Raw genomic sequence first — 20,197 nt, 5'->3', positions numbered from 1 at the left:
CAGAAAAACACCTTGTCCAGAAAAGCATTGTTGTCAATTTCGGTTAACATTTTGCCCGAAAACTTGTGTCTTTAGGTTTATCATCAGGATAAATTCGTTCATGTAAATGAAACATGTACGCCGGTCGACTTAACCTTTTGTGCACAACGTCATGGATAGTAAACCGAGGAATATTCAGCTCTAAACTTGCACGACTTATTGATTTTCTTTGACTTCTTGTGAATGCAGTGCGAATCGCTTCAATGTTTTCCTCTGATACCTTCAGCTTCGGCTACTTCCCGCGCACCGGCAACACTTCCAAGTTTCTCTTAGTTGTTTATCCCACTTAGCAATACTCAAATAAGAAGGAACATTGTCGTGACGTTGATGGTTGAATGCATTGTGTATTTCTTGCTGTCATGTTGTTGAAATCGCATACAAGGACCTACAGGGTGATTCAAAAGTCCCTTAACATTCACTATAAAAAGTAAAGGAATTAGGCTGGGTACAATTGGTGATAGAAACAGGTTAGGCTTAGGGAGAACAACATTGGTGTGTTCCAAGCAGACGTCCGCCATATTGAATTCAATTCAATATATACTTTGTTACAATCATGCAGGCATAACTTTTTCCTGATTAAAGATAGGTTGAAGAGACCTTCACCACTACTGCATTTCTCATGAAAGTGTAGCCTGATTTGATTCTAGTTGACTGCCAATGGGGGGACTCTGGCTGGGTAATCTAAGGTCTGAATTTTTCAGGCTTTGGTCCCGCATCGAAAATATGTGGACCCCTACCCCCATATACTCTAAATGTGCTTTCATGGCTGTATGCACACTGAACTAACTTTACATTTACCTGTGTATTGTATTAGATTCTGTACCCCTAATTAACTACGTTTACTTTTTACATACGCACACACGACTATGTCAATGGCTGCCCCCCTAAAAGTTTACTTGTCTCCGGGCCCCACCGCACTTATGGGTTTTAAAGCTTTTAGATCTGGCACTGATGTTGGTTGAAGTACTGTTGGAATTAACTGCACACTGATTCAGAGACTTCAACACTACAAATTTTGTGTCCACTCACCGAATGATTTTGGAATACGAACCCTTAGAACAAATTTAATTCAGTGACTTCAATTTTGACTGAATTTCTAATATAGCATCACTAGATTGGAATGGGAATAATGTTCATAACATTTGAAATTATGTTTCAAAGTTTCAAAGAACTATAGCGTCTAGTATATTAATCGATTGTAGGGCGTCGATATTTCTGCTTGGCAGTTAATATTTTTAACTAGCCGGCCCGCCATATTTTGTTGTATTCTAGAGGATAGTGTCGTGCTAAATTACACGAATGGGAGTCTGGCAGACTAAAGTGTTTAGCGTACAGTCCTACGAAGAGAGGAATCCTTTGTTGAAATTAAAAGTATGGATTCTTATACCTGAACTTCCATCATTGCGTTAGACCTATAGGATTTGTCGCAAATATTCGAAACTGAATGGCAGAAATTCTTTACCAGGATGCAAGATTGGAAATATTACACTAAAATTGTTAATTACACTGGTAGACATTTTGAATTAAAAAATCTGTTTCCAACCAATCTGTAACTAGAATTATTTGCTGCTCATGGAAACCTGGATTTCGCCTTACCAAGGCGAATCAAATCACCATATCCTAAGTTGGGTAATGTTTCAAAGAATTGAACCAAAAATTTCAAACATTTTCTAGCAGGCAGTGGAGAATACGTATACAAGTAACTAAATATCGTGACATCTAAACAAAACATTGACTTTTGGACATTGATTTTTTATGAGGTATTTCGTAAATAAAACTTACGTAACCAAAATCTCTACAATTTTTATGCTAGCGAGTCACGTGGAAGGTGGATTAGATATTTACATTTCTACTGTATTTAATTTAGGTTCAAAATTGGAGGATTTGTATTGCAGAAAATCATTATTTTAGAACCATCTAATCAGAGCCATCTGCTGTGAAAATAATGGCACTGCACATTTTGCGAAATTAAGGCAGTTAATATATTGCTGTAAGAAAAAAAAACATGATTAAAATAGATTTCATTTTTGGAATTGGAATGCCGAAATTCTGACAAACTAATGTCGACCAGTGTTCTGCATGATTATCACAAATATTAAATTGGGCATTGTTTCCGAGAGTTGAACCAAAAATTTCAAACTTTTTCGAGTAGACAGTGTAGAAATTATAAAACTAAATATCGTAATTATCGTGGTGCGTACATTCTCAGTTTAAGGACAACTAGTGGTGCGTTACCCAGTACAAAAACTCAGGTTGGTTTACATGAAATTCGGAGTGCTGTTTCTATAGCATACTCACCATCACTGTAAGCAGGTGGTAGAATTCTCTCCAAGGGTGCCCTGGCCATGCCCCATTTGGGAAATTTGAGATTGTTGCAAGAACCATCGATTGATCTGTAAAGGTGACCCATGTTGCATTGTGGGTCAGCGGGGCAGGTCTCTGCCATCGGCGTTGACTTCAATCCGTAGCCCTCCAAACCAAATTCGAGATCTTCAATGCTTAACCCTTGCCTGAAAGAAAGTTTAGATTTATTTCAACATACTAAAATTCAATGTTGCTTCGAGTATGTAGATTACACTTTTACGACATTGAGGTTAAAGAAAATTAGTTGTTTTTTTTTAAGTTAGATGTTTAATGCCGAAATATTAGATTTCTGTAATGTATACCATCTACAAATCCAAGTTAGGACTAAGGTCAAGTTTCCCGTTCGTATAGCACCGTGCCATGAAGGCATATTTAGGAGATGTGAGGGTAGGGCCCCACACATTCTCGATGTCAGCCATTTTGGAGGTGATGTGATCAGCACCACGCTCCGGCCGCCTTCCCCCCCCCCCGGTTGCCCCGAGATACACATTGATTTGAGGCTGGGTGAGCCCTAGAGCCTCTTTATGCGAGGAATGTATACCTTAGATCACGCATCCCGGGAATCGAACCCAGGTCTCCCGCGTGGAAGTCAGACGCCCTACCGAATATACCACCCCTATGCAAATTTACTTGTGTTTAGTTCCAAAAGGGGACGAGTGTATTCAGTAAAGTTGTGGCATTAAAGTACCGGGTATAATTAACTGCATGCTTCTCAATTCAATTATTTTTTGTTTCAGTCCAGCCCCGCCCTCATCATCTGACGTCACGCTAAATTCTTTCCTTGTTAGGTTTAGGGCTCTTAGCATAAACCCTGCATTTTTTGTGACGTCACAAGTCTGAGGGAGCTTTACCAAGGTGATTTTGAAGTGTGCTACAAGTGACAACCCTTATACTGCCAGCTTGAATGATTTAGCCAGAGAGGGTGGACAAGAGAGGCCTTTCCTCCCGGTTGACCAATTCGACCAACTAAAACTTTACAAATTCCTTTCTTTAGCTCTGTGCATGGTATTTCTGTCAAAGCTTTTAGAAACTTTGCAAGAACCTCATTATATTTAGTTGAGCACATTATTTTGTTTAATATTTGAAGAATTTAAAGCATATATCTTTCCATTCCTGGTTGAGAGAAATTTATGTGAACGTTTTGATAACTAAAGGTGTGCAATTCCCTGAGAACCTGAAACTATTTAGAGAACATTGGGTTTAAGACCATCAAAACTTACTGTTCCTTAACGTCCAGTGTTGCCAGAACAACTTCCATCGCCTTCATGTGCATCTCTTGACTTTTCCGTGTAGTTAACTGGGTCTGGAAGTGTCCAAAGCTCGGAGTTCCACGTTCAACAACTAATCCACTGTCCATAATCTTAGATTCGGTCATGTGCATCTTGTTGATCTTAGATCTGTAGTCGTGGACAATTTGGTTAAGGTTCATCTCTGGTATGGCCGACCTTTCGTTCATTTTTGCTTCTTTCATCTTAGAATCTAGCAACGAAAAGTTAATTTGTTAATGAACTGCGTATGTACAGAAATTCTTCAAATCTAAACTTTCAGATTTTCAATATATTCAGTTCAAAATTTTAAACAGAGTAAACTAATTGTTAACTAACTTGATTTGCTATTATCTTAGTGTAATTTGAAGTACTTTTTCAGCAAGTTTGTTCAAGAAAAATCACTAAATTTCTCCGAATTAGTGCAATATTAGTTTTAAGTTCAGAATCCAAGCATTTTTCATGTTGATTTTTTTTTGTGCTGGCCCACTATTAGGCTGATTTAGCCTTAAGGCTAGGAGGGACAATTTTTCCTAGGTCTTTCTCGCTGGGGTAGCTGCCGATTACTGTTGCCAACTTCGCTCTTTTGGAGCCAGCTCTGGTTCTTTCGTGCACTCGTTTGGTTGTGAACTGTGACACCCGCCCTCTGTCACACCATGATGCCACCACTGGCTCCAGCCCATAAAGACCAACCTTTGCCATGAGTACATATTGCACGTGACGTGATCTTCATATACAGGCTGCGTCACCCACCCCCTCTTTCCTCCCCACGTATTTTTATATGTAGGGCTGTGGCTAAGGTGAAGATTACAATATTATCCGGGAATCCTTTATTTTAAATTTCATATGAACATCATTGGATTATTGAGATCTGTGATTCAGCCCAATCTAGGCGGTGACAACTAAGAATTGCCATCACACTAAAGCTAATTGTAATAGCAGCGCCCCCATCCCTCAAGACACCTAAAATTACCCTAGGAGGCAGTTTATGTAGCCTTCGTTAATCTAGCCCCTTCAAAGTCATCTTTAACTCTATTAATGGTGAACTGTAGCTCTTTTATGCACATCAGGTTTGGCAACACTGCCAGGATGACCGTATGAAGCAAGGAGAAATGCATTAGGTTTATGGAACCACTTTATTCGTTCTCTCGGGAATATCAAACTTCCAATGTCGTAGAAAAGTACATGGACGGAAAAGGACACGTTGAACTATATCATAGTAGAAGGAAACTTCTAAACTCATTTGATTAGCCGTAATTTTAAGTTGAAGTTCATTTTCCATAAGGAAAATGGGATTCTGTAAATACTTATTAATCGTATTTCTCAAACATCGTGTCTAGCTTACTAATCAACTTGAAAAAGAGTTTCCACTTGCAACATTGAGAGAAATTCATACTATCTTTCATACTAAACCCTTTTTTAAATAGCAGTGCCCAATCAGACTGTATTGAAATAAATGCACAACTAGTGCGTAATTGTCCCTCCTCGCCTTAAGAAAGAAGGCACAATTTTCATTACTGTCATTTTCACCTTAAGTCTATACAGGGTGCCTCAAAAAGTCACTTAACACCCTCGGCACAAGGCCACTGCAGCGCGCAAAGTGAAAATTGTTATCAATCGTTGCCAGGCCAAGGGGGAACCACATTGACGCCACCCACACGGTGGGCGGCCATCTTGATGTCCGCCATCTTGAATTCAACTTCAGAATTTTAAATTTAAAGGGGGTGATATATCAAATCAGGCTAGAATTTCACGAGAAATGCAATGGTGAAGGTTTTTTCGACGTATCTTTAACCAGTAAAAAGTTATGACTCAATTCTTGTACAGTCATGTTCAAAAAATCTGTGGCATGGATTTTTTCTAAGTCCAACGTCTTACGAAATTATGTTGGTAGCTCTGAAACAAGGAAGTGTTGTGAAATATACGATCCTCCAATCAGAGTGAAGTTCGATTCGTAGGAGCAGGAGGCGGGACTCACGGTCTTGTCCACAGGAAGTTCAACCAATGCAGCATTTCCAAATATGAGATAACGTCCCCATTGGTTAAATATTGTTTCAATAATGCGAATCGGCAGAAAGATTGCGCAAAAGTTTACTTTGTCGTTTTAATTGCCTTTAATCGTTTCAAATTAGTATTAAATTGTCCCAATTATAGTGCACGAGCTTAATATAATGTATTCATGACAATCACATATATCACTCATTGGAACAATTTTCACATTGTTTTCACTACGTGAGATGACATTTCATTTACATTTACGATAAAATAGTGGTTTGGGTGTAATAACAGTTTTCATTAATTAATTTAGATATGCATTTTTATTTGTTGAGTTAATGATTAGGTTAATTCGTTATTTCTCGCGAAAAGATGGAACCACAGCTCAAAGAAAATACACAACTTGTATTATTGAGGTCAAGAGTTCGTTTGAACATCACTTTTTGCACACATAGGCTAATCACGACTCGGGATACATTTAAATTGGAATCTGAAACAACATGCGACCTGACTGGAACTCGGAAAAGGACACGCTGATTACAAGACGTCGATACATTACCACTTGGTCTGGCGAACGCCAATAATAATGAGGGGTTGTGGGAGTGGGAGAGGGGTGACGGAAAGTAGAAAATAAATAGTATTTTTGGGGGGATTTAATGTTATATTTATACACATACAAACCTAAGAAAATATTTATTTTGATACATGTGTGTGGGGGTGGGGAAGAGGGAAAAGAGGGGCAGAAAGATATTGGGAGAGATGGGACGAAGAGGTGATTGTGGAAAATGGTTCATTTGACGTTCAGTAATAAAAACAATCAAATCAATGATGATTATCTTATAAATACCATATTTAATGTAAATTTGTTTTAAAAATGGGGGCGGGGAGCTGTTTGTTTTACGCAGTGCAGGATAACAAGTGGAGACACATAGTGGTTCGTATCTCACTTTAAACTGTAGGTCCAGGCCCCATTAGCTTATCTGTGTATAACGTGGATTTAGAATTCAGTAGAAAAAAACGTCGGTCTAGTATTTTGGATTTTAGATGCGTTGAGACCACTAAAATTTCCAATTCTTATAATAAGAAACCTGTCCTCATATCCATTTTGAAAGAGAAAGTTAATTGTATAATCTTTCGTTGTTAGTTTCAAAGAAGACTAATTCAAATAGTAACAATGGGAACGAATAAAGCTTACGAAAAGTTTTTGCCACCGTGGGGATTTGAACCTACGACCATTAGAGTGACAACCCAGTGCGATAACCACTACCTCACGAGTTCGTTCCTTCTTACGGCATGATGAGTTAAGACCAATTCGTTCAATATGCATTAGAAATGTAATCTCCACCCGCTTCTTTATAAACAACACACCCAAACGCTCCTTTGTAGCAAATGAAATAAAGGTGGTATGAATGTCACAAAACATTTAAGCAAAATCTACTATATTTACGAAGCAATCGTTTTACATGGAGAGGCTACAGCTTCGAAAATTGAGGTTGTGACGTGGGTTCTTGTAGTGGTAGGGTAGATATTCGTATGGCAAGGTTCCAGCGTGCACTAGCTAGTAATTTCCGAGAAAAAAAACTTCAATTTTTTTTATGATGGTAAATTGGTTCGGTGATAGGCTATCAGTATTACACGCCGAAGATTATAGGTTTGACTTCTGTTCGATTACCCCTATTATTATTATATATAGCAACTAAGTATTGTATTTAATAATTTAAAGAAATAAAAATGTTATATATATATATACATATATATTTTAAAAAATAACACTCCTTTCTAATGATTTTTCAATATTATTTTTGAAAATAATTTTTCAGAATATGTTTTTGAATTTATCATCATTTTACTAGAATTGGCATAAAAATTATCCATGTGTCATATTCGACGAAATGTCAAGTACAGCGAAAGTTATACATTTTTATTTTAGGGAAAATTATCAAGAAACAAAACAAATAAATACTATTGACATCCTTTTGTGAATAGTATTTATTTTACATTATTTTTTGTTCACCATGCATAGTTGTATTCTTGTAAAAAGCATGAAAAATATATTTTCTACATTTCCCAAAGCAAATAATATACGAATTTTCGTAATAAGTAAAATGCAATAAATAATTTTTCGGTTTAATAAGAAATAAAAATCACATAGTTAACCGAACGGTGAATCGAACACAGAATTTTACAACCCATAAAATGCCTTGTAGCCTTTCCAATGAAGTGATGTAGATTCAAGTAATAAAATTTCATGCAAAATCGCACGTTATAAGATTGTTCAAATATATTAAATCAATGTGTCCATAAGTTATTATACTGTCAGCCATTTGGCACATCTCGTTACAAAATCTCAGCACATCACCATTCACTAGTTAATCGAATTGAATATTGATTCACTTCACAGTTCAATGTGCAACAATAATTTCGACTCTCATCACGTGAGATGTAAACTCAATTCAATTCTCTCATTGTATGTAACTTGTATGTTGAGCTCATGTAGAAATATCAATTATGAGTTCTAAGCTAAATTTGTCGCTACAACTCTTGCGTCTCGCTGCCAGACATTCTACGTTCCTGTTTGCTCCAGGTTGCTTCTGCATTTCATTATCATTATTTTTACCTCTGTTTCATTCTCATCGTCGTTATAAACCTACGTCATTTCTACTGTTTACAGTTATCAATTGTAGTACTCTACTGTGTGTCTCGGAAATCTACTCAAAATCAATGATTTCCTACTGAACACTTTCAGTAGGCCTAATGTGTCATTACAGTTGAGGAACTACAAGTGAAATATTCTCTTCAGTACTACATGTAATATTGCATGTAGTGTGTTCGAATTTGAATTCAAAATTTTGGGTGCGTCAGCACTTAGGCTATTTTGCACCTGTCGCTTTATACGGGGTCCAGCCCCTTACCAGAACTAAAATAACATAACTGTAACGTCGTGTTGTAACTAACATATTAAAATATTCTGAATTCGGTTAAAAGCTGAGGCTGTAAAGAGGCACTCAACACCCACAAGGACCAAACACAGGACAACACAGAAAATTATACTGGCCATGGGGCCAGTTGCCAGTGCCTCGTTCGTCTTGAAACTGAAGTCCAGGGTGTACTACGTGGAAGCAACAATTGGGTGTACATACTTCTTGGAAGGTCATCCCTTACACCCTTGCAGTGTGTTTAGCTGTAAATATAACTTTTTATTCCTCCTCACTAACAATTTGTTTTTATATCTATTTAAAATTTAAACCAACCTCACTTCCATGTAGTACACCCTGAACTGCATTTTGCAGACTAACGAGGCTCTGGTGACTGGACCTACTGTTAGTATAATCTTTGTAGGACTGCGTGTATGTTGTACTTGTTTTTGCTGACTGTCGCTTTACAGGCTCAGCTTTTAACCCAGGTAAGGATATTTTACTTTTCAGACACGGTTTTATTTTTGTCATAAGGGGCTTGACCCCGTATAGCGTGACGGGTGTAAAATACCCTAAGTTTTCAGGCACACAAATTGTAATTCAAATTTAAAAAATCTTAACATAGATGTTTCAAAACACCTATTGATCTACTGAAACCAGTACAGTAGAGAAACTGCAAGTGAAATTAATTTATTCAGTATAGTGTATAATATGTTAAGTTTAATATTTTGGCTGTAAATATTAATTTCATACCCCCTTATTATTTTTTGTATTTATATCTTTTTGAAAATCTGAACACAGTAGATGTTTCAAAACACCTATTGATCTACTGAAAACAGTAGACAAAAGTTTCATTGGAGTAAGTAGAAAAGAGTCCTGAAATAATACCCAAAGAAGTCAACCATTATGAATTAATGTTACATACTTTTTTTTATTTCACTTTCCAAAACCTAGGAGCTCGAAATAATACATGGCATGCGATTTACTAGACAGTCTGCTTTTCTGTGATTGATTCGTCGTGCCCAGTCGGGGATTACTACCGTTCAAGGTAAAAGAGGAAGGGGAAGAAATCCACCACAGTACCATGACGTATGAAGTAACATGTTCACAGGCATCCAATACAACAGATAAGGGTTCACCTGACCTTGGAAGTGTGGGAAACACGTTTCACGCTGGTTTCCAGAATGCTGTGGCTAAATCTGGAACTAACGGTGGAATAAGAAATAGTTTGTAACATTTTGCATTTACAAAATATGAGATATGTAGACTGATTTATTTATTACAGTAGACGGTAGAGAATTAATTACCACGAAAGTCAAGTTCTAAATTGCAGGCATCAAAATCTACGCCAGGTTGTAAAATACATTTGTGATAGACAGCAGATAGGTTAATAAGGTTTACAAGATTGCTAACGACTCTTAAGACAAACGTTCAACGAATGTTATTGAGTGAAAATGGGAAATTGTTAAAAATAGCGTCCTAGTTGAGTGAAGATCGAAGGTTCGAATCTCTTATAGAACCGGCTATTTTTTGACACTAAATATATTATGCACGAAAAATTAATGTATTGTCGACATTTATAAGAAACAAAATATGAAAACTCTCCTCCTCTGTAGCAGTAAGGTCTAAGACTCTGTGCTTTGGATTCCGACTGCAGCGGGACGGCATGGATTCGAGTCGTCCTGGGTTCTCGGCCTGTTATCTGTATAGGACCGGTGGCAACCCACCATCTTGAGGAAATTGGGGAGCTACGAGTGACTGGTGTAACCTGGTTTCAGATATCTTCTATAACGGTTGAGGGTTCGACGTGCTGACCGACGTCACCTCGTTGCCAGTTGACGATCTCCACACCTTTAGGTAGGATTGTGGAAGGGACACTGACAGTCGGGAGATAGCCCATGGCCCTTCGAGGTTTTAAAATATGAAAACTATTCCTTCCGTAAATCTAATTTCTAGTCATTGTCACGTGAGATTTCTTTTCAGTATGACTCCTGCAATACTAATTAGTTCCTAAGTAGGATAATGAGATGGACAGAGATATTAAATTATGAGTTCACTGTTTAAAAAATAAGCATTAACACATTTTTATATTCACATACCTCTTTATAAATTCCTGAGCACGTCACTACAAATGAACCAATCTAGTCCACACTAAAGCCTTGGGTTATCGATACCTATGTGGTATCCTACAATTACAGTCAAACCACAACCTCAATTCTCGAAGCTGTAGCCTCTCCATGTAAAACGATTGCTTCGTAAATATAGTAGATTTTGCTTAAATGTTTTGTGACATTCATACCACCTTTATTTCATTTGCTACAAAGGAGCGTTTGGGTGTGTTGTTTATAAAGAGGCGGGTGGAGATTACATTTCTAATGCATATTGAACGAATTGGTCTTAACTCATAATCATGCCGTAAGAAGGAACGAACTCGTGGGGTAGTGGTTATCGCACTGGGTTGTCACTAATGGTCGTAGGTTCAAATCCCCACGGTGGCAAAAACTTTTCGTAAGCTTTATTCATTCCCATTGTTACTATTTGAATTAGTCTTTGAAACTAACAACGAAAGATTATACAATTAACTTTCTCTTTCAAAATGGATATGAGGACAGGTTTCTTATTATAAGAATTGGAAATTTTAGTGGTCTCAACGCATCTAAAATCCAAAATACTAGACCGACGTTTTTTTCTACTGAATTCTAAATCCACGTTATACACAGATAAGCTAATGGGGCCTGGACCTACAGTTTAAAGTGAGATACGAACCACTGTGTGTCTCCACTTGTTATCCTGCACTGCGTAAAACAAACAGCTCCCCGCCCCCATTTTTAAAACAAATTTACATTAAATATGGTATTTATAAGATAATCATCATTGATTTGATTGTTTTTATTACTGAACGTCAAATGAAACATTTTCCACAATCACCTCTTCGTCCCATCTCTCCCAATATCTTTCTGCCCCTCTCTTTTCCCTCTTCCCCACCCCCACACACATGTATCAAAATAAATATTTTCTTAGGTTTGTATGTGTATAAATATAACATTAAATCCCCCCAAAAATACTATTTATTTTCTACTTTCCGTCACCCCTCTCCCACTCCCACAACCCCTCATTATTATTGGCGTTCGCCAGACCAAGTGGTAATGTATCGACGTCTTGTAATCAGCGTGTCCTTTTCCGAGTTCCAGTCAGGTCGCATAATGTTTCAGATTCCAATTTAAATGTATCCCGAGTCGTGATTAGCCTATGTGTGCAAAAAGTGATGTTCAAACGAACTCTTGACCTCAATAATACAAGTTGTGTATTTTCTTTGAGCTATGGTTCCCTCTTCTCGCGAGAAATAACGAATTAACCTAATCATTAACTCAACAAATAAAAATGAATATCTAAATTAATTAATGAAAACTGTTATTACACCCAAACCACTATTTTATCGTAAATGTAAATGAAATGTCATCTCACGTAGTGAAAACAATGTGAAAATTGTTCCAATGAGTGATATATGTGATTGTCATGAATACATTATATTAAGCTCGTGCACTATAATTGGGACAATTTAATACTAATTTGAAACGATTAAAGGCAATTAAAACGACAAAGTAAACTTTTGCGCAATCTTTCTGCCGATTCGCATTATTGAAACAATATTTAACCAATGGGGACGTTATCTCATATTTGGAAATGCTGCATTGGTTGAACTTCCTGTGGACAAGACCGTGAGTCCCGCCTCCTGCTCCTACGAATCGAACTTCACTCTGATTGGAGGATCGTATATTTCACAACACTTCCTTGTTTCAGAGCTACCAACATAATTTCGTAAGACGTTGGACTTAGAAAAAATCCATGCGACAGATTTTTTGAACATGACTGTACCAATTTGCTCCTTTTCGAGGTGTTAGAAAAATGCCTTAACATTTGTTTAGCGCATCGGTAACGCATCGAGATCAAAGTGATGTCTAGGGAGAGAAGTTCACATGCCACTGAACACGATTTTAATCTGATACATCCACGAAGAGCTGCGAATTATGAATGGTTGTCGCGAACATTTACAGTGTGACGCTTCCATTAAATGAAAAGTCCTTCACAGTGACAAGGCTAATGTTTATGTTCATAAGGAAGTTCATAAACAGAATATTCGATGTTTCTGATCTGATAACTCATTTTGGACAGATCACAACCGAATGGTTAGTGCTGGAAAGTTAATAGTATGGAATGCTGTGAGGAACACGAATGGTTAGTCAATTTTCCATCAACGGAACCTTAAATGCTTAGGGTTACTTGGATGTGTTAAATAAACAGGCTTTTTTCATTCTTGCTTATCCAAGGTACTTTTACAGAGTTTTTTCAATAGGGAGGAACACCAGAACACTATGGGAACGTTGTGAAGCAGTTTCTGTCCAAAGTTAGTTATCAGATGACAAGGGTCGCATATTCTGTTTATGAACTTCCTTACGAACATAAACATTAGCCTTGTCACTGAAGAACTTCTAATTCAATGGAAGAATCATACTGTAAATTGTTCGCGACAACCATTCATAATGCGCAGCTTTTCATGGATGTATCAGATTAAAATCGTGTGCAATGGCATGCGAACTTCTCTCCCTAGACATCACTTTGATCTCTATGCATTAGCGATGCGCTAAACAAATTTTAAGGCATTTTTCTAATACCTCGAAAAGGAGCAAATTGGTACAAGAATTCAGTCAACTTTTTACTGGTTAAAGATACGTCGAAAAAACCTTCACCATTGCACCGTGTGGGTGGCGTCAATGTGGTTCCCCCTTGGCCTGGCAACGATTGATCACAATTTCCACGTTGCGCGCTGCAGTGGCCTTGTACCGAGGGTGTTAAGTGACTTTTTGAGCCACCCTGTACATTGACCAAGTTGAAAATGTTCATACGTAAACTGCACTAACAAGATAGGTAAGTGTTATGAAGGATATTACGTTTGATAAACCACGATAGATTTTTAAATATGATCTACTTCCCGACAGTTCCGAGATTTCAGTACATAAGTCTCCTATTGGAATGTGAGCAACAAATTGCCACGCACTGCTAAATGCAATTTATCCATTGTCTAGTTTAGTAACTGACACTTGTGTTGTAACAAACCCATTAACTTCTAATTGAGTTGTTTAATGGAATTGTTACAACCCAGAAGTGTCCACGACAACAATATATTCAGTTCTCTTCATTACACCCTACATGTTAAAACTCTCCGACATGCAATATTTACAATAACGTTTGAGTTTTATCAAGTTACTGTCCAAAAGTAACCGTTTGGAAACAAACTTCCAACAAAATTTATTATACATAAACTTGAATGACTAAAGTAGTACTTATATGACCATGACCACATACTAATAAAATAAACTAAAAATTAACTAAAAATGTTGACCAAGGTTGTCAATGAACTTAACGTTTCCATCCTCTGGCAGGGGTTTCTTCAAACATTGAAACTACAATGAAAATCTGTAGATTTGATTTCATTTAATTTTTAATCTTTGAAGAAAACCACTTTAGTGGGTCGAAACGTTGTGTTTATAGTGTGTTATGTAATAAATTGAACATTGAATCAAAGCCTAGTAGTGTAACGCATTAAGAAGTATTGTTTTTAGGACAACTTGAGATAGCAACGCAACTTCGAAGCTAAACCGAGATTCCAATGAAGTTCTAAGATTATGTTATCATATTACCTGTATGGTTGTGCCCCGAAGTACAGCAGAGACCAAGGTTTCCGCTAGGTAGAACGCAGCGTTCCAGTTTCTTCAAGACATGAGCTGGACATTGGAGTGGTGGGACGCAGTGTCCGATTCCTCCCCCAACCTTCATGGTGCAGGTGTTTGCTGGTTCAACAGAGCGACCGTGGAACTCCAGGCTGGTGTAATGACCCATGTGAGGAGATCTCATGCTGAAGGCTCCGTGCAGAAGTAGCAGTATTAGTAATGCTTTTATTGCCATCATTGTTGACCTGTAATGAAAAGGCTAAGTGAGCAATGTCAAGTATTAAGAAAACTCGCTGAAATCTGCTAAAAAAAATTCTGTAAAACTGTCAAAGCCGGGAATCGGCTGTAACTCGTTTATTCTGTAATTGTTGACATTCGTACTTATTCTGCATTGCGAAAGATTGTTTAACAAGGGATTTCGCTTTTTTTTTTTTAACGAAATTAGTATCTATTGTCGACATATCTAGTAATTATTGTTAGTTCTTTTCTCGCTTCCTGAACATTCAAAATTGCGGGCAAATCTTGACTAGCGTTGTGTTTCAAACGGCAAAGCAGTGTTTCAACCTTGTTAACAAAAATTCCAGCATGGCCCTGAAAACCATTCCCGCATAGCCCCTAAAACCATTCTGGATCTCGTATAACAGTCCACGAATAGCCCCAAAAACCATTTACGATAGCCCCACGCACCATCACGGTAAGGGTAGGTTGCTTTAAGTTGGCCAATGGTTATAAAAAAACTGGAAACACTTAACGGGGATTACGTCATCAGATGCTCGCAATATCCGGTTCAAGTACATGAATGGAAATGCAAGCAACAGCTTTCGTGCATCGGACGGACATACATGAATTAGCGGCCAAATACATTGAAAAATTAGAGAAAACACTTCGACCTTCCGAAATTACAGAAACTCAATTCCTTAAGTACTTTCTCCTGTAAAATTTGAATAAGTCCGATTCCTGGCTTTGACAGTTTTATCAAAAATTCAGTAACTTTCAAAAGTGGTCCAGCTTGAAGTAATCTGTATCAAGTCTGAACAAAGAGGCATAATTGTAAATAATTTAGCCAAATATATTGAACAATTGTTTGCAAAGTAGGCGAGCCAAAGGTAGCCCTTGTTCCCAAGGTGGCTCACGTTACGAAAATCAGTATTTAACACAGCTGACAAACTGGACTGACTATATTAATATAGCTACCCAGTTCGCCTCAGGTTCACCAGCAGCAATTTTCTAATAAGATGTAGAAACTTTAATAAATTTGTTTTCTCGAGCACAAGCATCTTTATCTAAGCCAACTATAAGCTGTGGGCCACCTTGGGAACAGAAGTTACAAGCAATTTTACAAAATATTCATTTTGTACACGTTGTTAATTAGTTACAGGAGTTATATCTTTTAATTTCAGAAATTTCTCATTAGAGACTTAAATAGCCCTAGATGCTTAACTAGGGTCAATCTTTTTTCACCAACCATACTGTGTAATGCGCAAAAATTAACATCTCAAACTGAACTAAAAATGCGATCGTAACAGAAGTGGTTGCTTCCAGTGATGTTACAGATCAGTTACTATGCAAGATTGAGAGCTTTTTCTTGATATTAAATGTCGCGGTTCAACTAAAAAGAAGTTAATTTTTCTTTCAAAGTATAGCATTCAGATTTGGTGATTATGAAGTGTAGCCATCAAGTGGAATTTCTTCCAAAATGTTTGCAATTAATAATTCGACGAATGTTTTCATCTGTTCAACTTTGAGGTTTTCTCGCATTGAAGTTTAGAGATACGGGATTCGAAGATTATATTTATTTCACAACCTACTGATTGATGGATTTAGCACAACTTTCCAATTAATTCAGGTATGCTTCATATGAAAATTCCAAGTGAATATCTTATTCTTGAATAGAGTACTATTATTTTTCATTAAGTAATTAGTTATTTCGTACAGAAAGCAATAGAACTTCCCATCAATATGCAGCGAAAAGTGCTTTTGGTGCTCTTCACTACATATCTAAAGTTGACAGAACCCAACAAAATATTTTAGAATAATTTACTATGGTTCTCATGAAAATTTACCTGCAATATTATCAGGTAATAAAAGCAATACCTCATTCAGACAATCTGCCATGCATCATGGCAGTGTTTATAAAACCATGTATCCTTACGAATGCTTACACACTGGTCACGATTCCACAACTTTGACTGCTACTGTGAACAGCATGGCTGCCTTCTTCCGTGCCGTAAGAACTAAGAGCAGAATTTTGTAAGTTCGGATACTTTACTTCGCAGGGAGATGCTAGTTCATACTTCGTATCTGACATTTTTTTGTGGGGGTGGGGAGAGATTTCCTCTCAATAACATCCGAAGAGATCGTTCAGGAAATAGGCTTTTTGTTTTAAATCCTTACATTTCACTACTTTGTCTATGTATTCCTAATAAATAATATTACAATAGAACATTGTTATTTTGGCCAAGATTTTTAGGCTTTGTAAACCTTGTGCAATAGTAGATAAACCACAATCTTTCGATAGCATAAGACAGATTGTGGGTATGGACAGAAATTCAATATTTTTTTCACTTTCACTATGTTGAGTAATTGTATTAGCCAATCATGGTTCTATAGAGGTGAATTTCTTTAGTCCTTGCACCGGGAGAGGATTGTGTTGTCCAAGCATCTTTGAATCAAACCAATCACGACAATATTTATTGAACATATTTTAAGTTTTAATGCATATCTTTGCCTTTTTAGTGCATATACATCCGTCCCCTAATATAGTATTCAAATCAATGAATTACTCAAATATTTTTATAAATTTCAATTTATAGCATACCTAATTTGAGCGGAAAGAAGGAAAGCTTTGGATTGAACCCGCTGTGTAATTTCTTCAAGAAAAAGCTAGTAATCTGCTCTAAGATATCACGTTTTGAAACTTTGGAAATTTGTTGCTTGCGAAATGAACTACGTCCGCGCTTTAAAGTTACATTTTCACTGCAGATTATAATTTTTGCGCATTGCATAGGTATCAAATGTATTTAGTCTTAGAATTATTCATAATTATTCCTCTGTTCAGACTTGATAGCAATTTCCTCTAGTGCAGGTTTTCAAAACTAAAAATACAGGAAAGTGAAATTTTCTGTGATTAATTACAGCTTTAGCTCTGATTCTTTATTACCGTGGTGCTTTAGAGGTTTAACATGTTTGCTAGAATGAAGATCGCTAGCTCTACACAGGTCTATCGAAGTTTGCTACTCTGCTGGTAGATTGGGATTCAAAATTACCAAGTAAATTTTCCATCACTATGTTTATTCTGTATTAAACAGCAAGAGCTTCAAGGATTTAAACTAAACTCCGAATACGTTTTTGACAACCTCTGTAGCAGCATACTTCAAAATTCATTCCTACGTAGAATGAAAGAGAAAAATTAGCGAGATATTGTCACCGACAATTTGCCGACAAATACCTGTGCATCCCACTGTACTCAATAGCTTTCTTGCCACATTCAAAATTTCTGGGCAAATATTTCAGGCGGTCATTTTTGAGGAGGGGGTACAATAGCTAAGAAAGATTAAACCTGATACGTGCAAAGTTTTCTAGATACAATTTCGGTGTTTTAATATTAAAGTAAAATGTCCTTTAAGACATGTAAAATTAGCGGGAAGGGGCAGTGCCTCATACCTAGTGCTTAACGATGTCACTAACCAAGAAGAAACTAAAATCTAAGCAGGCATTAAAAAACAATACAGAACGTGAACTATAATAATAAAAATTAACTTCGTGACTTCACATGATCGCATTTCGTTAATATAACTGAAGAACTAGATTTAACAATTTGACTTTATGAATAAAAATGTCTCCTACTACAATAGAATGCACTATGTTAGGAACAAATGCCTTTTATAGTATTTTACCAATAATTGTTAATGCTCTTAACTCCTAATGAATTAAGCTCTAGACAAAATTAATGCATGATTTTTTTTTACGATTGAATACTGAATACTGAGAATATTACTCTCAAGCATGAAGCTCTTGAAATATTTTTATAAGTTTCACATTTTGAAGGTGAGTTGCTTGAAACACCCATCTTAAGAGAAAGTTAGGTAGCTATAATAGTCTTTGTGTATATACATATTCTGAAGCGTGAACGTTAACTATTCGGCTAAGGATCAGAAATGTTTTAACTAAACGCAGGGCCATGAAAATAGGCGGCTGGGTAGAATTGCGCTGTTGCCACATGGCAAAAGCAAAGCGAGAGCGGGACAAAAGTAGCTACTTCTCGCGCACTTTGTGGCAACGTCAACCGTGCTGTGTTGCCTAGTTCGAACGTCAGACAGACTTCCTTCCGGGGCCCTTGGGACATCCCTGACATTTCGAACAATACTTACTGTCTGTATCGCATGGATTACAAAGACCAAATCTACAACGAGACCTTTAATTCTCCTTAACCTCCGAACACACGGGGATGGGCTCCGATTTTGCAACAGCGCATACTTCTGCCACCCGCCTAATTTTATGACTGACTTTAGGTTGAAAATGAAACAAACTTCAAATGACTTTAGAACCATAAAATTATCGAATAACACTGCATTCGGACTAAAGGTTAATGACCATCTGTACACAACGATTCTGTAGTTATCAGACCTAACTTCATTATTTTTTTAAAAAATACTTTTCAAATTATATACATCTGAGTACAATGTCAAAATATCTAGGCAATATGTCCTGAGAGGGACTGACTGCCAAGTGGGAGACCGGGTTCGACCTGGATTCTCATGTAGGAACTTTTCCTGGAATGCCCGTTAACTTTTAAGCGTACATTACTGAAACTGATATTTGATAAGTTTGCCACGGATCAGTTATTTGTTGTACAAAATATTTTAAAATTTATGAAAGAAAGCTTCATGCACTCAGTTTATTAAAATTAGTAAATTTACGGTTCTAGTGAAAGATTTAATTGACAAACTAGAAATTCTCAGAGATGTGATCTTTAGCCGCGTGACACGATTTGTATGTATTCAAAAGTTTACGTAAACAGCGTTGAGATTCCCAGAAATCCGCATTCGGACCAGGACTATAAGATACTTTAGCAAAGCCTAAAACTTAAAATTTGCTGTAATAACTTCGTACGCTACAAGCATTTATCTAAAGACTAAAAATCCAATTAACAATTATGCAAATGCCCTCAGCATTGCTAATACGGTCAATTTGATTTTGAGCCTTGATTTGGATGTTACTTGTGTTCAAAAATTCCCAAATTAACTTCAGAAAAATAAATTCAAAATCCATACTGGAATGATCCATTTCAGTTGGCATTTCCAAGTGTTTATACACTTACACCTACTGCTGATATGGCTTTGTAAGAATGGTTTGTGAAGAAATGAATTATTCACGTTTTACGTAATGCAACGTTCAAAAAATGGTCAACCCCAAACAAGCAAATTAGGAAAGTTTTGACAGGTAACTTACCTTCGGCGCAGATTTTACATAAACTTTCTAAGAAAACATTAAGTGTTAAATTTTTACCCCATTTTCATCTATTTGACAATACTTGACCTTACCTGAAAATGAATCTAAGATATTTTTATTCCGATCCTTTAGCGTGTGAATACTATTTCCTAGTATATCATACAACCGAACTACAACCCTTACAATATTTCACTTAAAATGTTAATTTCATCAGCAACAAAAGCACATTAATAATCCTCGAAGAAAGAGGGGGTGGTTAAAAGTTTAATTTAGGGAAGAACTAGCGTAAGGACAACTTTTACATGCTAGCTAATACGGTACAATTGCGTAGAGCTGAAAAACAAATCTTGCTCTAAATTAGTACTGGCTTCTGCCTATTCGAACGTGCAAACCCAAATAAATCTGCAGTGAAATTAATTTTTATTATACTTATTCACTG

At 36.8% G+C, this 20,197-nt stretch overlaps 1 protein-coding gene across 2 annotated transcripts in view; it reads right to left on the bottom strand.

Annotated features, from left to right (window-relative positions):
• Positions 1-20,197, bottom strand: part of LOC145978038 (chorion peroxidase-like) — a 78,407-nt gene that overhangs the window by 26,371 nt on the left and 31,839 nt on the right. For both annotated transcript variants that reach the window (XM_083110435.1, XM_083110434.1), the window contains exons 2-4: positions 14,278-14,552; positions 3,624-3,882; positions 2,338-2,549 (exon numbers count right to left, since the gene is read on the bottom strand). In XM_083110435.1, the coding sequence (XP_082966561.1) occupies positions 2,338-2,549; positions 3,624-3,882; positions 14,278-14,552 (746 nt within the window). The remainder of the gene's footprint in view (positions 1-2,337; positions 2,550-3,623; positions 3,883-14,277; positions 14,553-20,197) is intronic.

Source organism: Lepisma saccharinum, chromosome 24, assembly GCF_977018435.1.
Source record: "Lepisma saccharinum chromosome 24, izLepSacc3.1, whole genome shotgun sequence".
Lineage (NCBI taxonomy): Eukaryota > Metazoa > Arthropoda > Insecta > Zygentoma > Lepismatidae > Lepisma > Lepisma saccharinum.
The sequence above is the reverse complement of the archived record's forward strand: the minus strand, read 5'-3'. Positions and strand labels throughout refer to the sequence as shown.